Genomic DNA, 20,469 nt, shown 5'->3' with positions numbered 1-20,469 from the left:
GGAAGAGAGGATAGGGTACTTTAAAAATATCTTTCTAAGTTACATCTACCAAATACAACAAAACAGAACAAATTTCTGCCCTCATTCTAAGTTTTATAAAGGATCACATCACAAATGGTTTTAATAACTACAATCAAGTTTACTAATATTTCATATTGACAGCTTCAATAATGTTCACATGTAATATAATAAATTAAAAGGAAGTAATATTATGGATATTATAGGTAGTAAATAAGAATAAGAGTTATAATAAAATTCTTAGTACATAACAAATTCTCAAGTTTCAATTACTTTCAGTAATTCTTCAGTTTAGCACATTTTTACTCCACAATCATATTGGGTTTCCATATTTAAAAAAAAAGAAAGTCAGATTTTCAACTCCCCAAGGCAAGTGAAATATCTTGATTTGAACAACATCTTATAACAGAGACTTAGGTTAAATATTTTTTTGCATGGAAAGACCATAAAAAAAAAAGTTTTTATTGCTCTTGATCTATCCCAGAGAGCAAAAAAAAAAAAAAAAAATCAGCTGAGAAGGACAATTCTTATTTGAAAAAAAAAATATATCCTCCACAAAACTCTTCTTTACATCCTCAAAACTGACTGGAAAACCACAGTAAGAATTAAAAATTACTCAAGTTATTTCTTCCCATCAGCAACCAGATGAAACTGTAAGTGATTTTACAATAATAACTGAGAGCTCCCTGTAGAAAGCCATGAAAAAAAAAAAAAGCTTGCCTAACTAAGGAACAAGACCAACAAGCCATGATGTCCTGTATCTTTACATGATGATAATTGTTTTGGTACCAAAAGAGAAGCAGCAAGCCATGTTACATGCTTTGCAGCAATGATGCTGAAAGCTTTTCCAACTCATACAGGAATTTAGGACAAATTCCTATTCTGCATTAGCAAGCAGAAAACGAAATTAAAAGGATAGTTTAAGAGATTCCCACATACTAAAGAAGAGTCACTTTTTAACAGAAACCAAACAAATTGAAGAGACACAAATAGAGAATTCTCATAAGTAAACTTGAAATACATCACACTTTTGACATAATACTGAGGGGAATAAAAGAACGTATTAGAGGGTATTTTCTCCCTGCAAAATAATGCCCTCTCTATTTTTGTAGGTCACTTAAACTGAAATGTGTCTGCTGTGTCAAGTGCCAGATGTATAAGATAAACTGTCCAGGGGTGTTTAACTTACCCCATAAATGTTTCCCAAGCCTTCAAACTCACAGAAGGAAGAGGATGTATTATGTCTAGTACAATCCCTACTCTCCCCTCTCCATCCTGCCCCTGCATCTGTGCATGCACACACACACCCGTGCACACAAACCCTTCTTGATTCTTTGTCCCTCTGAATACGCCCCCCACATTCCTTTTGTTGAAACAGATTTACTTAGTAAAAGAAAATGATACTTTCCATAATAAGGTGGCTTACTGTATTTTTTTTAATGCATCACTTTCAGAATCTAAGAGTCATTGGTTTTAAAATAAAGCTACATTACTGCTCTAAGAACCTAATTTGGTCAGATCTCTTATATACAGATGACTGTGGCTGCACTTTGTACATAGGAACTGGTGTCTATACACTGGGACAATATCCACAGTTTTCTACTCATGCTTTATTCTTCCCATCTTCTCTGACTCACAGAACTGCAGTTGTTCAAGGAATCAACATATCCAGCTAAAAAACAAAACCAAACCCTGTATTTTCCAGCTTCTCTTGCAGCTAGGGATGGACCCAGTCCTAAGTAATACGTGGTTGGGTAGGACACTGGGAATCTCTTTTTACCTCCTTTTCGTTTCCCCTGAAATGTAGGTGTGATGTAGAGGTGGGGCAGCCAAGCTATGACCTCCAGCTAAACTTGATTATGGAAGCAGTATCTTTAAAAATGACAATATCTTCTAGCTTATTTAAAAATAAGCTAGAAAAAGCCTGGAGCTCTACTGAGAATATGAAGCCACGGGAACAAGGCTGGTCTAACTACAGCTAGATTTCCCACTGTGAGAAGTCAGGTATCTGCAGCTAGATCTCTGACACACATACAGAGAATGTGCTCCTTAAATGAAACAGACATTACAGACAAAGTTGGGTTTTGAAATTAAAAATATATATATATATATATTTTATATTCCAAAGCCTGACTTTGTAATGTCTGTAATACATACACACACACAGACACACACACACACAGACACACACATGTATCAGGTTTTAATATTTTTCATGTAGTTGAAGGAAGCTATTTTGTTTAAATGACAAATGGCTGGCTTTCTACTCTAATTTTCTGGGTATCACTTTCAATATAAAATTCAGGCTGGAACTTCCCTGGTGAACCAGTGGATAAGAATCCACCTTCCAATGCAGGTTTGATCCCTACTTAAGCAACTAAGATCCCACAGGCTGTGGGGCAACTAAGACCCAATGCAGCCAAATAAATAAATAAATAATTTACAATTAAATAAATAAATAATAAAATAAAATTTAGGCTTACCTTAACTTTTTTACCAAGTCGATCCTTCCATTTCTCAGCAATAGAACCTTCCACCAACAGTAATCTGTATTTTAAAGAAGCAGCCATTTTTGAAAAATTAAAACATATTACTGAAAACTACAAGGAATCATTGTCAAGAAACACATACTGTTTATACTAGAAAGGGACAGCCATGTTTTAGAACAGTAATTCTCAACTACTTGGGAGTCATGGACCCGTTTAAGAACAAAGTTATGATCCCTCTCCCCAGAAAAATGCACACCTAGAAATTTCCCACATATACTTTCCTATCTAATACATGAATTGAAGGATCCAACTAAAACTGATCTTTAATTCCCCAGAAGGTAGACAGATCCCAAAGAACCACCTCCAGAGTCAGATCTCTAAAGAAATGCAATAAGAATGGGATGTGCATAGAAATTATTCTGAGTCCTTAGGGAGTGAATTACCTGGAGCGCTCTTCATCTTCATAGCCCATGATGAGATATTCCTCGTTAACGTTAAGTGGAGGACACAGGCAGCCGGAGCTGGTGTAAAGGTTCACAGTCTCCCTTGGAATGTTTACCAGAGAAGCCTTTAAAATCTCCTTCACCTCCACTGCTGCAGTCACGTCATGGCACTTGGTCTTTATTTCTTTCACTTTAGCCCGAATGACTGGATAAAAGACAGTAAAGCTGACATGGCAATATGATACACAATAGGTGCCCCATTCAAAAGAGACAAGTAGACTTCTTTCTAGTCAATTCATATCCACTTGATGTTCAATGAATGGAGAGAAAAAATCAAGCCGATATTTTCTCCTTAGACAGTAGTGAGTAACACACTATACAGCACACCTGCCCCCTTAATATCCATCCCTGATCCCCTGCAAATTCGCATGTACATTTATATTTGTGTGTATATATGCATATGTTCGCGCATGTATTTCATGATGAGAACTGTTTAGGTATGTCAGGTTTTAACTGTGCCAAGAGGAATTTAAACCATATTAGTTTCACTATATGTAAAGACCTACCACCTAAATAGGCTTTGTTTCACTGTCGGCATTTTTTCCATCAGGTCTACTAATAGATTTTCTAACCAGTTAGGGTTTTCTTTAGTGTCATAAAGCTGTCCTGTTCTACGATGTTCTCAGGCTAGTTCTGCACTCTTTCCACCCTTTTCACCTTAGCTCACTGTTCAGACATCAGCCCCTTTCCTCCTTTGTTTCAGTACAGACTATCTTTCATACTCTCGTTTAGGTATACTGCATTTTCTGCTTGAATAAAAACTGTCCCACTCATGTGCTATGAAATACAGTCTAACACGTCGATTGCATTAATCTACTGTCTCAGTGGGTATTCTGGCAGCCAGTTTATCTCATAAGGCTGGGCTTGACTTCTCAAAATAAAGACAAAACTGCTTTAAAAAGAATAAATTCAGTTGCAAATTCAAAACATTTGACTCAGAATCTAGAAAGTACTGTTCTGCTTCTTTTCTGTATTTCTCTCCTTTGGAAGAGCCAAATTCTTTAGATTCCTACTTCGGGTAAATGAGCTTTTTATTTTTTTTTCCTAAGGAGATTTTGAAAAGGCCTAGGAAGAAGCAAAAAATGTCAATTAGTAAGAAGCCAACAGCTTTTGCCCAGGCAGCCTCATTGCTCTAGTTCAATATCCATGGACTTTATACAGAAGAAAACACAACATATCCAAATGAATGTACTTTTTAAAAGCCTCTTAGGCACATATCTGCCAACCACTTTCATCTGAGTTCCTTCCCACATATTTTAGGGGTTTTGGACTACAAAGGAAAAAGTAATCCATGAAAACATAAAGCCAGCTAATAAACCATTGCCCTCCATCAATGCCCCAATTCCATACAGAAATTTATTCAATAACATTCCACCAGTACAACACACATACAATAAGAATTAAGCTACTAATTCTAAAAACTTTAGAACAAAACCTCAATTTTGCTTCACAGGTATTTCAATCTTCAGAGAATTAGTTGTCTCAAGTATGAGAGCTTATAGCAAACAAAATGTAACTGCCCAGCCTCTCTGCTTGGTATGATTTCTGAGTGAAGGGGTCTTTTTTTATGAGTATTCTATTCTTATTTTAACAAAAGATAAGGTTGCCCTTTTTGAAATGTCATTTGGGAGAACCAGATGATAGATTCACAGCCCCAGCTAGCACACATTTTTGTGTGTCCTGGCTAATGTGACTGTGCTTCACAGCATTCATCAACTATTAGAGATTAGTGAACTGTGCAAACGTTCTCAAACTAATGATTTATTTACCCAGTGTGTCTACTATTTTCATTAGAAATTTTTAGCACATGTACCCACTCCAAAGTAAATACCTCTCTACAAGACTTACTTTATTATTCAAGTAATTTTGTTAAAGCTCAAGAGCTTTTACCTGAATTAATCTGAACGAAGCAGAGGCCTCATCTGAATTATCAATTTGCTCCCACCTCTACTTTGTTTTCTCAATAGACACATGTAGATATTTAAGAAAGATAAAAATCAACATATTTTAAAATTTAAAATACATTTTCTTTTCAGGAGTTTTCCTTCTCTTTTATAATTTCAGTGCCTGTCTTCCTCAAAGAAGCTCTGAGTAAGACTTAGAGAAGTGAAAATTCTTAAATATGGGAAATCTAGTTATTGTTTAACCATAAAAAAGAAATTATCTTTTTTCCACTGCCTGTGATCTGTATCCTATTTTCTGTTATAATACTCACTCCACTATCTTGTTGGAAGATTTTCTCTTCCTATGACTTGTAACCATTAGTAACCATTTTACCTTTTAACAAAAATAGTAACACTAACCATTGGAGCACTGACTGGATAAATAAAAATTAATAATAAGTAAAACAAATACAAACTAAGCAAAATTTCTGAATATAAAATTTTTCATGTTTTTGACTTTAACACAACTCTTCATTAACTTAAAAGTTCATATAGCATTTTTCAATCTTACAAAGTTAATCTCCTAAAAATTAAAAGTTTCCTTTTCTTGTGATATTTCACATCAATTTATAGAGGATAGCATCCTCAGATGAGCAGCCAGGCATCTGATTTCTTACATTTCCACCTTAGAAAGTGTGTCTACCATTGGCTAAGAGAAACTATAGATTCCTCTAAAGATAATTAGTAAACAAAAAATAAAAATTGAATCCACTGAAGAAAAATTTGAGGAACTAGGTATATTTATTTTAAAGAGATTTAACTACACTGAATTTTTTACTTGATATCTTTCAATCTACAGTATTTTCAAAGATATCAAAGGTTACTCTTACAGAGATTTATCCATTTCTCTCCTTCCAATTCCCAAATAATAGAAAAGGAGGAACAATTCTGTTGTGTGTGTGCCATATTCTCTAAAGTAAACTCAATCATAAAGCCTTCATTTTAGTAATGAAGGCACTTTATAAATGCATTTAATTGCCATGTTTATTCGTTTACTCAGCACTGACAGTCTTCGGCAGAGACAGTAACATGAACTTTATTAATCTCATAAATGCCAGAGTGGAAGAACCATAATAAAATGCCAACAGAATACAGCAAATACTGATTTGTTGCTCATTTTATCAACTAGAAAGCTCTATTAATTGACCCTTCTAAGTATAATAACAGTGATTGATATTTGTGACTCTGAAGCATTCCAGAATCCAAGAGGACATTCTGACTAATTAACGGAAGGATAACTTAGGTTCAATAATCACTGATAAAATAGGGATAATAGACCATTTCACGGTGCAGTTGAGAAAACCACCTAAGACAGTGTTTGGAAGCCACCTAACACGTTATCTGGCACAGAGACACAGCTTTCTCTTCTCCAGTTAAATTTGTCAGCTACATTTAGACTGGTAGCTCTTCAGTTAATACTTTGCTTATCAGAACAGCACATGTCTAGTTCAGGCTAGATAACAAAACATTTCCTTGAATAACTTTTCAAGGAGTACAACATTTCATTGAATACTAACCACCTCTGTGTTATTTTCCAACTCTGTCAATGTTTTCCACGACATAGAAGGTTTGAAAAAATCCAGTTTGACTCTTTTAACCACGCCTTATGCATTGAAGTGCTGTTTACCCCACTGACTGTTCACCCCAGTGACTCACAACTGCTGACCCACTGCAGCTCCACATCCTTGCCGGCCTATCAGAGAGGGAAGAGCCCCTCTCAACCGCCTGTGTGTCCCTGCATGGTTCTAAGATGCCAGACGTGCTGCCTGAAATGCATCCCCAAAATCAAGCATTTGTTAAGAAGAGTGCCCATATCAGACATTTTAATTGTTCAGAACAGAGAGATTGTGCTCTTAAAAGCTGTCCTTGTTTGTTTTTAAGCCTTATTCGTAAGTTGTTCTATCAACCTGCACATACACATAAACCCCTTTCTGAACCTAGCAGTTCAGAAGTTGATCACAGAGTCATCCTTACCGTAGTTATAATTGTTTCGGAAATAGGTCTTCTGTGTAGCTCTGACTGGTTTACACTTGCAGCGTTCTAAAAAACATAACATTTTATCTGTTATGAGCAAAAGTTCAACATTAGCTTTCTTTTGTTTATGCACATTTTTTGGTAAGATCAGACCCAAACCTAGTAGCAAAGGAAGCTCATAGTCTATGTGTCTGGTCCTTTTCTCCTGCAACTACATTCACATTTGTTCTGTCTACAGGGCTGCCTATTCAGTCAAAGTTCCCAGTCCTGAGGAACCCTGTTCCCCACCATGTATGAAGAGAGCATGCCCCCAGAACCCTGAAAGAGACACGCTCAGTGCTTCAGGCAGCTGAATGAGTGCCCCCCGAGAGGCAAGTGATGCTTAAGCTCAGCTAACTAGTTACCCCTGTTCAAGGCCACCTGCCCTCACAGACATTTTACAGACTATGCAACCCACCTCCAAATATTAGCTTTTAAATTCAACACAATAAGATAAGCACATATTATTATAACCCAGTGAACTTTTTGAAGTTCTTAAGAGGCATGACCCCCTTCTTTTTTGGATCTAATTTTTTAAAATTTTAATTGAAGTATACATGATTTACATTATGATAATAGTTTCAAGTATACAACATAGTGATTCTCATGAGCACTTTCTATAGACAGAATAACTGGTATTAAACACAATGGTATCGCATGTACACCCGTGGTGGATTCATGTCAATGTATGGCAAAACCAATACAGTATTATAAAGTAAAATAAAGTAAAAATAAAAATTTTTTAAATAAATAAATAAATAAAATAAACTCAATGGTAGTTTTATGTTTACAGGAGGAAGTTCCTATATACATATTTTGAAATAAGATACTATTGTGTTTTTTAAATATCTGGTGAGTAGTGACCAGAACATTTTCTATGTAATATAATACAAGCATATGTAATACAAGTTTTAATTATCTCAAAGTGTTTCATATATAGGATAAATCATTTAACATTTTAGAGAGTAGATTACTACATTGTTTATGACAGATTACTTGGCTAAGAAATATACCTCAGGTGTACATCATAACCATAATAAAATCTTAGTCATTAAAGTGAACATAAAAATTGGAGATAATACACAATTACCTGAGAAAGCATTCATTTATATAAAGATTTCTGGGCACATGAATCACAGAAAAGAAGCCAACACAAATTTTTTTGTTTAAAAAGTGTTTTATGTTAGCATGGAGACCAGTAAAAAACAGAAGGTTTTGTTGACAATTTGACATTATGTTTTCTAAGTGTGTGTATGTGTGTGTGTGTGTGTGTGTGTGTGTTAGTCACTCAGTCGCGTCCAACTTTTTGTGACCCTAGGACTGTAGCCCCACCAGGCTGCTCTGTCCATGGGATTCTTCAGGCAAGAATACTGGAGTGGGTGGCCGTTCCCTTCTCCTGGGGATCTTCCTGATTCAGGGATCAGACCCAGGTCTCCTACACTGCAGGCAGATTCTTTACCATCTGAGCCACCAGGGAAGCCCTTCCTTATCATAATAAATGTTATTTCCAGCTGAACTCACGGATACTGTGCTTTGAAGTAGCAGTCCTTTGGAGAACAGCACCTCACTACCCTCTTTTCAGCTCTAGAGATAAGCATCTCTCCTGGGGACAAGCACCGCTGTTCTCACCCGGGAGAGAGGCAAGGGTGTCCTCAGCGCTACACACAGCAGCGCTCTGACTCTGCAGATAATTTTTAACACTGTTTCTGTGGAATAACGATCTCAGTAGACAATAAGTCACATCAGTGCTGGTTGCTATTTGAAGAAGATTCCTCACAAAATGACGTTTTTATTAGCAAAGCATTTGTACTCCCACTTAAAACAAACTGAAAAGTGATCTAGTTCCACCGTACAGTTGCTTTCTTTTGTACCAAAATGTTACACATTTTTGAAAGAGAGATTCTTGAGATGAGACTATTTCCGAAGAAATAAATGCTATGGTCTTTGACTTACAAATTATCCTCACCTACATATAGATATGGATTTGTGCTTTTCTATCTCTTTAAAAATAGATACTACTCACTGAAAATAATACACGAAGATAAATTATCTACATATTTGTAATTCTTCAGAAATCTGCACATATTCTAATAAAAAATTCTTGGCAAAAATACACCAGCTGCCAATTAAATAGATTTTGAAAAATACACCAACTATCACTGGATTGATTCTAATATGATTACTTGAAGCATAAACAATGGATTCCACAAAACTTCCAGGTGGAGATTTTTTCCAAAATATTATACCTAAAATAATTTAGGAAGTTTTCAAGTAGGTATTTCCACAACCATATGTACAACTACATATATTAGCTAGACTCCTAATAGCTAATGACCTAATATATCCATTATACTCTTTGGACTGAATTCTGTTCCTCCCAATGCACTTGTTTCTCCTGCTGGCCTCAGAGGTAGAAATGCCATACTATGCACTTAAGGCCTTTCCTGTGTGCCAGTCCCTAGCTCTTGCTAGAAGCAAATATCTCTCTAGTTGAAGTATCTAGTAAGTCAATAAAACAGCAGAGTGAAAAGGAGGATGGAATATTATATCCACAAGGCTCAAATACAGAAGAATTTTCTTTCACTTATCTATGCTGACTCAACCCAAACATATTCGTATCTGAGGGTATTCATGAAAAGTATATCTTAGATCAACAATTCTGGAGAGTTATCTTTCTTATAAAGTATTTCTATTCACATCTACATATATATCCCTGAAAGCCCAAGAATTGGGAAATGGAACAAAAAAAAAAAAACGGAGGCATACGCTGAATGTGTTAGCCACCCTAAATCAGACGGCAACAGCTTCTTTTTGTTTATTACCAATAGTTGATTTCTGATTTGTATTGCCAATAATCTTGCCAGTAGTCTTCCTCCCCCAGCTTCCAAATGGTACAACGTCTAAGTTTTGTTCCGCTATCATGGCAAAATAAAATCTATTCTTTTACTGAGCTTTGCACAAAGACCAATAGGTATTGATTTGCTTGCATTCCACTGTCGAGAAGAAAAACATACAAAGGAACTGCTTTGGTGCTCTTATCTAAGGAAAATATGGAAAATTTAAAGAGGCTGGCTGTGACAAAATAAAGTGACAAGAGTTCTTCAAATGCAGGGAAGGTTTTAATATTAGCAATTCATTGCCTCCAGTCTAGCATTAAATACAACTCTCTTGAGTCGCATAACAGCATGTGGTCCTGTATCACACAGCATCCTTGGAGTGGGACCAGGAAACTCTCTTGGGCAGCTCTCCCTCAGTCCTCTAGCTGGGTTCTCTCAGCTACTCTTCTAGAATCAATGATCTCCTACTTCTCTGCTAATGAAACTGAAAACTGTTCATTATCCTAGTATGAACATGAGTTTACCCCACTAGAATGAATGTGACTCTGTAAAATTAACATGCCCAGTGCTGCATACAATCTGGTCTGCAATTCTGGGGGCTGCCTTACTGTGCACTGCAGTGCTTGAGCTGGGAACAGCCTCACTCTCTCAACACCGGGGCTTCTTAGACACAGTTCTGAGTAGAAGTCACCACATCCTTCTTTAGTCATTTGTTTACACATAAATATCAGCTCACTTATTGAAAACACACAAGGACAACAGTCTTTTTTTTTAAGGGTTCTATAATTTTACAAGATCTAAAAGTTATAAATATCTGACAATTTTGAAATTTGATGCTCACTGGCCCTCCACTATTTAGGGCAACCTTGTTTGAGTTCAAGCTTAAGTGTGATACAACTTTCTAACTAATCCTGACCTTTGTTTGAAACTGACTTCTCTTGGGTCTCCTCCAGAGCTGTAAGACTATAATTAACTTTGGCAGATTCCAAAACCCCTATAACTTTTCATGTCCCATGACTTTGAAATACTACTGTTAGTGAATATTTTTCTGCTTTTTTTTGGAAAAGGTCTTAGATCTGTGCTCAAGATTTATTTTCAAAAAGTAGGGGCAAAAAGAAAACATAATTCTATTTGTATTACAATTTCTATTATAACTCTTAATATTGGTTCTTTCTAATTGGGTCAGAGTTTAAATAATTTTAATCTGTACCAAATGAAATATATGTTTTGTATTTGATCCTGGAAGCCCACTTCACTCCATTTTAAGACACATAGGAGCAGACCACAACAATTTTTAAAAACAGATGTAAAAAATTAAATATTATGATCGTTAACTCTGACTTCTTTACTGAGATCCAGATCTATACTTTCCATTGCCTATAAATGGTGTCTATGAGCATGGCTTAAATAATTTAAACATATGTCAATATCTATCACATCATAGAACTGCTTTTCTTCTACAGAAAGAGTGTTTTCTGACTCTACAACCTTGGGATAACTATGTTTCTCTAAATATGAGATGGGAAAGGAAAAGAGAACTAACATTTGTTGAACATTTTGAGTCATTTACATAATTCATTCATTCTACAAATATCTCCTGAATGTCTCTTACATGCCAAGCTCTGTGCCAGGCATAGAGGACACCTGATGAGCAACACAGACAATTCAGAACAGGATACAGACATTGAACAAATAATTACACACAAAATAATCTATGTTCATGTATAATACCTATTATGAAAGAAAAGTACAATGTGTCATCAGAACATACAACTTGATGACCTACACTAGGCTGGTCTTCAAAGTCCTCTGAGGAAATGACATTAAAGCTTGAAACCTGAAAGATCAGCTGTTATCTTGGTAGGAACTACATCTTCATGTATAAGATAGTGAAGAAGTCACAAAGCAGACTGGGAAGGAGCATCCAAAAATGAGGAAGAAACACAGGAAGAGTGTAGTAAAAAACCTGAAAGAAGATGGTGTTGCAAGAAAAGAGGTGAGCTCTCTTTGAGGAGAACACCCTCAAAGTTCAAATGACTTAAAAGAAAAGGAGGTCTATCAATTTCGGTTGGCAAGGGGACTTCCCTGACAGTCCACTGGTTAAGACTCTGCACTTTCACTGCAGGAGGCATGGGTTTGATCCTTGGTCAAGGAACTAAGATCATTTAGCATGACATGGCCAAAAATAAAATTAGTTGGCAAGGAAAAGATGGATGAAAATCAGAGAAACACTCCATCCGCTGCATAAGAAAAAGGAGAAAGGGGTACTGATGTTGACAGCTTATAAATCTGTTGGTAGGGTGATAAGAATTCCTTCTGATAGCTTTTACTTTCTCATTAAAGGATGAAGTTATCAGCTGCAGGAAATGAGGGGCTAAAAGAAGCAGGGTATAGAAGAGAAAGGAGAGAAGTGAAAGTATAAAACAGTTATTGAGTGGAAGGCAAACTTTCTAGAGATACAAGGTAGTACTGCTAGGCAATGCTGACTATGTATTCGAATTTTATCTTGAATTCAAAGTAAAACCAGTCACCACAGCTAAGTAATTTTCTCCAGCAACAAGAGCTGAGAATTTCTCAGGTGACTATGGCAGAAGAAAAGATTGGCAAATGAATTGAAGGTATTTTCAAGGAAATGAGTGTTACAATAGACCATGAAATCTCAGGTAGGCAAGGAGGTTAGGGCTGAGCAATAATAGTAAGTGGTACATGATGAGCAGGCAGGCCCAGGGGAGCAAAATTATAGCAATGATGAAACTAGAGCAAATCTGCTGGGATGAAAAGAGACGGTAGGCAACGAAGGGTACACTTGAAGTTAGGATTACAGAGCTGGCACTACTGCTCGACGGCAAGGTACAGAACGTGCCCCTGGAGCTAGATGGCTGGGGCCGAACAAACAGGTCAGTGAAGTAAAGAAGTCAGTGCACTAAATGGATGATCTTTATCATCAAAGTCGTCAAAACGGCAGCAGAGATGGGGGCCATTATGGAGCATGCGCAGAGAGAGCTTAACGGAGGATAGGCAATTTATCACTAGACCTTCCAGAGATCAGTTTCACTACCCTTCTAAAAACAAAGAGATGGCGAATCAGGCCTGGATTCCAGCCCTAGGACTACATTCTCTCCTCCCAAAATTATAAGTCAGGAAATGGACACTTTATTGAAAATCTAAAGGATATTATTATTCCTGGTGCATTAAAAAAAAAAAAAAACAGTCAAGAAAACAGAACCCTCGTGTCCTGATTTCAATGATGAAAAAACACTTTTATTTTTTAATATTTGTTTATTTATTTATTTGGCTGCACCAGGTCCTAGCTGTGGAACAAGGGGTCTCCAGTCTTTGTGGAAGCATACAGGATCTTTAGTTGTGGTATGTGAATTCTTAGTTGGTGCATGTGGGATTCAGTTCCCTGATCAGGGATCGAACCCAGGGTCCCCTGCACCGGGAGTGTGAAGTCTCAGCTACTGGACCACCAAGTAAGTCCAAAAAAATTTTTAAAAAAACAACAATGCATCTCTTACAGAATCAGGAACCATGCTGATCTATACCATTAAGTAGGTCTATACCATTGAAGCAGAGTCCAGAAAATGCCATGATTAAAAGGATGGACTTTTATGATCAGACACAGCTGGATGTGAATGTAGCCTCCATGCCTTACTATTTATGTAACTTTTAATATCTAAAAAGTGGCATCTTTTTAGATACCAGATCAGCAGAATTACTGAGAGAATTAAATAATAAACATAAAATACGTTTCACAGTATCTAGCACACAATGGCCCATAAACGTCGGATTTAATTTTGCCTAAGATTCACTGGGAATCCCAATCCTTCATCTGTAAAGACCATTAATGAGTAAGAGAAGCAATATTTTCCCAAGGCTGCTTGCCATCTGCAAGAACTGTGGTACCTACCATAAGTAAGCAAATAATAGGATTTTTTCAATAGTGCCTGACTCTGCTATTTTCAGTCAAGTTCACAAAGCTAATTTCTGTCCTGATGCAGGAAGTCCATTTGAACTATCATGTCCATTTCCAAAATTTGAAGAATCAAAGTTAGCAAGCCAGAATGATCATATATGTGGCCATTATATTAATAATAAGCATTAGCACAAGAGAGTATGGCAAATTGATTAAGGACACATGAGTTTAAATCCCAGCTCTGTCCCTCTTTGCTTATGTTGCCTTGGGCAAGTTACAATACCCATTCCTAAACTAACACTGGCTACCCCATCAGGTTATTATAAGAATTTAAACAGTAATTCACATAAAGAATTTGGCATATTGCCTGATATTTAATCACTCATTAGATGCTAGCTAGTTATATATAAACAAGCAAAAAGATCAGAAAATACTTTATGCAAATTTAAGAGCAGTTTATGAAACAAAAAAGAAAATTTTCCAACAAAAAAATCATCTCTAAGTTTGAGGACAAAAATCTGCCAAGTTTTTCCTGGAGATAGAAAGTTAATTTAGATTATTATATTTAGTTTGGGGGGAATTACATAAAAGATAGAATTTAGAAGTCATATTGGTATTATGCTCACACAAAGGCAAACTATTCCACAATAAAATGATGCACGTAACTAAAAGGGTAAATCTCAAAAGCATTATACAAAAACAAGAGCAGCCAGTCACAAAAGAGTATGTGCTGTATGATTCCACCTGCATGAAGCTGAAGAACAAACAACATTAATCCATGGTAATAAAAATCAGACCTGTGCTCAACTCATGGTGGGGTGGGTGACTGAGTTGGCACAAGGGAATTCTCAAGGGAGATGGAAATGTTCTTTATCTTGATCCGGGTGATAGCAACACAGGTATATATATTTGTGAAAGTTCAATATGCCATACACTTAAGAACTGTGCATTTTACTGTAAGTAAATTAACATACGAATTCATAATTATATGAATTCCTTTCATTTTTCCATAAAGTGTGTCATGACTTAGCAGCTGTTCATTACGTGTTTAATATTTATTTCCTAAACATATACATTAGGCAAAGAGTATCATATTGGATTTTATTCTGGATTACTGCTGTATATGGAAAATGCAATTAAGTCAATTGCTGAACTCAGGTAATATAATAAAGCTTTCAAAAGCAAAACTAACATTCGCTCAATTTAGCTGAAAAAACAAACCTCAAATATTGCAATAAAGGTCTCAGTTCATAGTAATTTGCACTTTGTAAAAGGGAATTGCTTAAGGGAATTAACATTATATTAAAAATAAAAGGAAAGTTAGTTTTATTTCTTTAGGATTTCTATCTTTGGAAAATTTTAAATAAACTGCCTTTCAGAAGGTTTCTGGACCCAAGAGTCATTCGGGATACACAAAATGTAAAGAACCAATGCAGCATGCCTATTTTCTCTTGTGAGCTCTGAAATGCTAGTTTTGTGCTGTACAGGTACTCTGAGGTAGTCAATTAAGAAGGCATTCCCTGGTGGTCCAGTGGCATCAAGTTTTCACTACTGAGGCCCAGGTTCAATCTCTGATCAGGGAACTAGACCCCTGCAAGTTATGCAGCATGGCCAAAAACAACAAAGGTCAATTAAGAGAAAAGCAAAGTAGGTCTTTCAGGACATCATGCATCTACGCGATGCCAACCACACAGAAAAGAGGCAGGAGAAAAAGCACAATCAGCTGTTCACTCCTTCACTCCCTCCCTGTTCCTGGCATCGAGTATACCAGTACAAGGGGTGGTCGTCACATTTGTGATGAATGGGTGGGGAGGATGGACTAAAGAGTTTATTGGTAGATGGACGATGAAGTTTAAGTGTTGAGGATCTGGGAAACCAATGGTGCCACATACTAAACAAAAGTTGCAAGGGGTAAATTTTTAATGAAAAGAAAATTATTGAATACATACCCTTTGAAGTACAAACAGATTGCCCAGGTAGACATATTTATTGGAGGTGAAACATGTAGCATCCAGCCTATGTAGCTGGATGACTTCCAACAGGAAGAACTCATTGTAAGGAGGAGCAGAGGCCAAGCCTAGAACCTTGGGGAATGCCCACAGCTAGGGGACAGGAAGAGAACTAGGACAATTTGGGAGAAGAATTCTTAGGAATGAGGATTCATCCAAAGTGTCCAATACTGAAAACAGTGAAAAAAGCATATATTTGTAAGTAAGTAAGCATTAGTTGCTCAGTCATGCTCGACTCTTTGCAACCCATGGGCTGCAGCCCACCAGGCTCCTCTCTCCATGAGATTTTCCAGGCAAGGATACTGGAGTGGATTGCCATTTCCTTCTCCAGGGGATCTTCCCAACCCAGGGATTGAACCCGGGTCTCATGTACTGCAGGCAGATTCTTTACCGACTGAGCTACAGGTAAGCTACTATGTAATTACAAAATATTATTTTTATCTATCCCAATTTTATGTTCAAATAAAGGGTCGAAGTTACCACAAATTAATTCAGAGTTTATAGTGAACAAACATTGCACCAAAGGAAAAAAAAAATTGGAATCCTTCCGCAGATTAGTAGGAAATAAATTGAAAAATATCCTGATGCTGGGAAAGACTGAGGGTAGGAGGAGAAGCAGGCAACAAAGGATGAGATGGTTGGATGGCATCACTGACTCAATAAACATGGGTTTGAGCAAACTCAGGGAGATAGTGAAGGACAGGGAAGTCTGGTGTGCTGCAGTCCATGGGGTCACAATGAGTCAGACACTTAGCAACTGAACAACAACAAATTTGGAGAAGGAAAGAGAGAGAATGGGTCCATACTACCCAAGCTAGGCATTGGTTGTCTCAGTAAGAGGAGGTTGGCTGTTGCAGGGCAGAGGGTTGGGGGTAGGGGCGGGGTGATGGCCAGCACAGCCCTAGCAGGTCCAGGCAGTCAGGTATCACTAGTTACTCAGCTCCTCAGAGGGGTTTCTCTGAAGCACCTCTGAAAAACTACCAGAAAGGCGTTAGCTAAAACTACAAGAATATCCAACTTGTGTGTGTGTGTGTGTGTGTGTGTTAGTCGCTCAGTTGTGTCCAACTCTTCGCGACCCCACGCACTGTACCCCACCAGGATCCTCTGTCCATGGAATTCTCTAGGCCAGAATACTGGAGTGAGTTTTCATTCCCTTCTCCAGAGGATCTTCCCAACCCAGGGATCGAATCTAGGTCTCCTGCATTGGAGGCAGATTCTATACTGTCTGAGCCACTAGGAAAGCCCAGCAGATATTACTCGTGTTTCCCTAATTTGAAAATATACCAGAAATAAATATCAGAACTCAGCAATCAATATTATCTGATTTTATATTTAAACACAGATCCAGAATAACAGGTTAAGTAATTTGGTCATGCTCATACACTTAATTGGTGTCAGAATTTACTAATTATTATCACCTCACTGGGAAAATGTATTTTTCAAATACAGAAGTCCATAAATTGGCCACCATCACCAAGTAGAAAACTGGGGCAAGAGAGGGGATTCTTTTTCAGAATTGTTTTAATAAACAATTTATCTTTTCATTGCACCATCTGAATACCTGCCTTAATTTTCTGGGTTGATTTGACCAGACCAAGTGACTCAGCAGAACAGAACTAAAATTGTTTTTCTCCCTATTCCATGTTATGAAAACTCGAGAGAATCCACCCCTTATTATGATAGTGAATTTATAACAGCAAAATACACTCATAAACTGGAAGCTGCTCAGACAGTCATTAACTCCAAAAAAGAGAAGACTGCTAGGCTTTGAGGCAAAGGATAAATTAACTGGAGTGAAAGAATTTCTTTTCCAAATTCCAGACATAAACAGCTTGACACTTTTGAAAGAGGGGTTATGAGGGTGACAATGTTTTTGTGCCTTCCTCATTTCTTCTATCGTAATCAACTTCAGCTGTTATATTACTCCAAAGTATGACATGTTGAGTGTGAACAAATTTTATTTTCTTCTTCGAACATGTGACTATGTCAATGTGTTTCTCCACAAGCAAGTGAGCTTGGTTTTGCCTGTCTCTTTGTCTTTATCACTCCCATTATACCAGGGAACAGGAAAACATTCCTCTTTTACAAAGAGGAACAGTAAATACTGAACACAGGAACCACATATTCACTCTAGCTTTTACACATTGAACTGTATTTGTATTTAATTTATAGTGTCATTAACGTCTTCTCTCTTTCACACATTGAAGTGCTGTATTATTCTAACCATAAGTTCTAGACAAATTGATAGAACATGCATGTACTTGGCCTGAAATTTTGACTCACTAAGTGTACTATATACAATACAAATGAGCTTTTCAGTTTGTTTTGAGCAACCATAACAGGAGTAATCCTTAAAATAGCACCACTGTTGGACACCAGTGATTTCCAGCTGATTTTACGACACTATAAACACTCTCAGTTGCATTCAAAAGCAACATAATTCTAAATAAGTCATTTTAATTCACTTTTGTTTTTAAAAGCTAACTGTTTGAGGTACCTTTGATGCACATTGCCTTATGTCAAATACTTGTCACTCTGATAAGATTCAGTGAAAATCAACAGTGAAACTATTCCAGTCTAATGACAATTGATGCTTCAAACTCATTTACAACTTAAGAAAGATTCCACTTCCATATATGACAACTTACAGACCAAATCAGTACAAATTACTATTTCAAGAAAGTAAAAAAGAACTAGTTGTAGTTACAAGGCTTTTGCAGAAACAAATGCAACATTAGTCATACTTTTTTTTAAAAAAAAGGAGAAGAAAAAAATGATGCAAATTTCCAGGACCCTGAGAATGAATAAATGAAGAGTAGTATATTCGTATGATAGAATATTATTCAGTAATTAAAATTTAAAACTTCTGCTATAGACAGCATAATGAACGGAGGAAGGCACACACATAGACACACTGTCTGTATATATAATAATGCCTCTCATAAAAGTTGAAATCAGACAAAATTATTCTATGCTGCTAGCACTTCTGCCAGAGGTTACCTCTGGGAAGAAAGGTGGACTCAGTGACCTGGAGGTGGCACAAGGAAGTGCTTCTGGAGTGCTGGTGATGGTACCCAGCTTGATCTGTGCAGTGGTCACATAAGAGTGTTTACTCTGTGAAAATGCACTGGGCTGCATGCTTAGGATGTGTTCCTCTCTGCACATGCGCTATACTTCATTTAAGGGTGTATTTTATGGAAAGATGGAGTAAGTAGACTCCATCTCATCTCTCCCACTGAATGCAGTTATAAAACAGAATCTGAGAAGGACTCCTCAAGGACTCTGAAAAGTAAAGAGTAACAGAAAGTTTGAGAAAGAAGCCCAGCCCCATCAAACTGATGGGGCCTTTGTCATTCTTTCCACTTCTAGTACCTTCCCGCCTGGTTTCAACACAGCCTGGAAGTAGATATCATGCAGACAGTCCTCTAGAAAAAGCCCTCTGGTTCTAACTCGGGAAGTGGGAAGGGGTCTCCTAACACTCCAGTCCTTCCATCCCATCTGTGAAGCAATCCTGGGACAACGGTGGCAGCAGCAGCTGCTGCAAGGGAGGTCCTCAGACGCCTAGAACGCTGATGGAGGAGAGCCTTCCTTTCTGAGACTGGGGTGAGCCCCACCACTCTGTCCCCACCACTGGGCCCCTGATACACAAGAAGTCACAGGAAGTGCCTCACAGAGTGGGATACATAAAGCCCCAGCTTTCTGGCCAAAGAACCAAAAGGGGGAGCCCCCCAAAATTGAAGAGTACTGAGACAGTTATGGAGAGGGAGGGGCTTGGGAAATGATCCCATGGAAATATTTATGAACTGCTGGGCTCACTCCTGGGTATGGTGACTCTGACACTAAAAAGTATAAGATAGACTTTGAAAACTGAACTATGGTACAAATCACTGCCCTGATCTCACACTGGTCACTGAATAGTATACACATGGGATAGACCTGAAAGGCACTACAAATGCCTTTGGAAACCAACCCTCAGAAGACTAGTCAGAATTTGCAGCCTAAGTCAAGTTAGGTTGACTGCTGCCAGAACAAAAAAATAGCATCATTTTTCATATGATCTTAAAGACCCAAAGTCTTAGGACATAATATTCGAAATGTCCAGGATATATGAAAAAACTATTCTGCATATGAAGAACCAGGAAAATCTCAGTTTGTATGGGGAAAAAAAAATCAGATGACACAAATGTTGAAATTATCCAACAATGACTTTAGGCAGTTTTCTAAAAATTCTCCAAAAAGTAAATGGTGAACACCCTTGAAATGAAGCAGATGATAGAAAGACTCCAAGAAACTCAAAATATCATAAAGAATCAAGAGAAAAATCTTAATTAAAAAAATTATAATAACTGAAGATTTAAAATACACTGGATGAGTTCAGCAGCAAAATGGAGATAACAAGGAAGAAGTCAATAAACCTGAAGGAATACAAATAGAAATTATCCAGCCTAAAGAATAGAGGAAGACTGGAGGAAAATGAACAGAACCTCTGGGACCTATGGGAAATACCAAAAGATCTAAACTTCATATAACCATATACTCACAAGTAAAGAGAATGTGTTATAAAAGTAAATATTTGAAAAAATAACTGCTGAAAGTTTCCCAAATTTGAGAAAAGGTATAAACTTACAGATCCAAGAAGTTAGGTTAACCCTGAACAGTATAAACCCAAAGAAATCAACATCTAAATATACTGTAATCAAACTGCTAAAAACTAAAGACAAAGAAAAAATTATTGAAAGCA

At 37.1% G+C, this 20,469-nt stretch overlaps 1 protein-coding gene across 4 annotated transcripts in view; it reads right to left on the bottom strand.

Annotated features, from left to right (window-relative positions):
* FRZB (frizzled related protein) overlaps positions 1–20,469 on the bottom strand; it is a 33,783-nt gene that overhangs the window by 1,714 nt on the left and 11,600 nt on the right. For all 4 annotated transcript variants that reach the window (XM_069574262.1, XM_069574259.1, XM_069574261.1 and 1 more), the window contains 3 exons: positions 6,928–6,993; positions 2,951–3,155; positions 2,502–2,565 (listed from right to left, as the gene is read on the bottom strand). In XM_069574262.1, coding sequence (XP_069430363.1) covers positions 2,502–2,565; positions 2,951–3,155; positions 6,928–6,993 — 335 coding nt within the window. The remainder of the gene's footprint in view (positions 1–2,501; positions 2,566–2,950; positions 3,156–6,927; positions 6,994–20,469) is intronic.

This window comes from Ovis canadensis, chromosome 2, assembly GCF_042477335.2.
Source record: "Ovis canadensis isolate MfBH-ARS-UI-01 breed Bighorn chromosome 2, ARS-UI_OviCan_v2, whole genome shotgun sequence".
Classification (NCBI taxonomy): domain Eukaryota; kingdom Metazoa; phylum Chordata; class Mammalia; order Artiodactyla; family Bovidae; genus Ovis; species Ovis canadensis.
The sequence above is the reverse complement of the archived record's forward strand: the minus strand, read 5'-3'. Positions and strand labels throughout refer to the sequence as shown.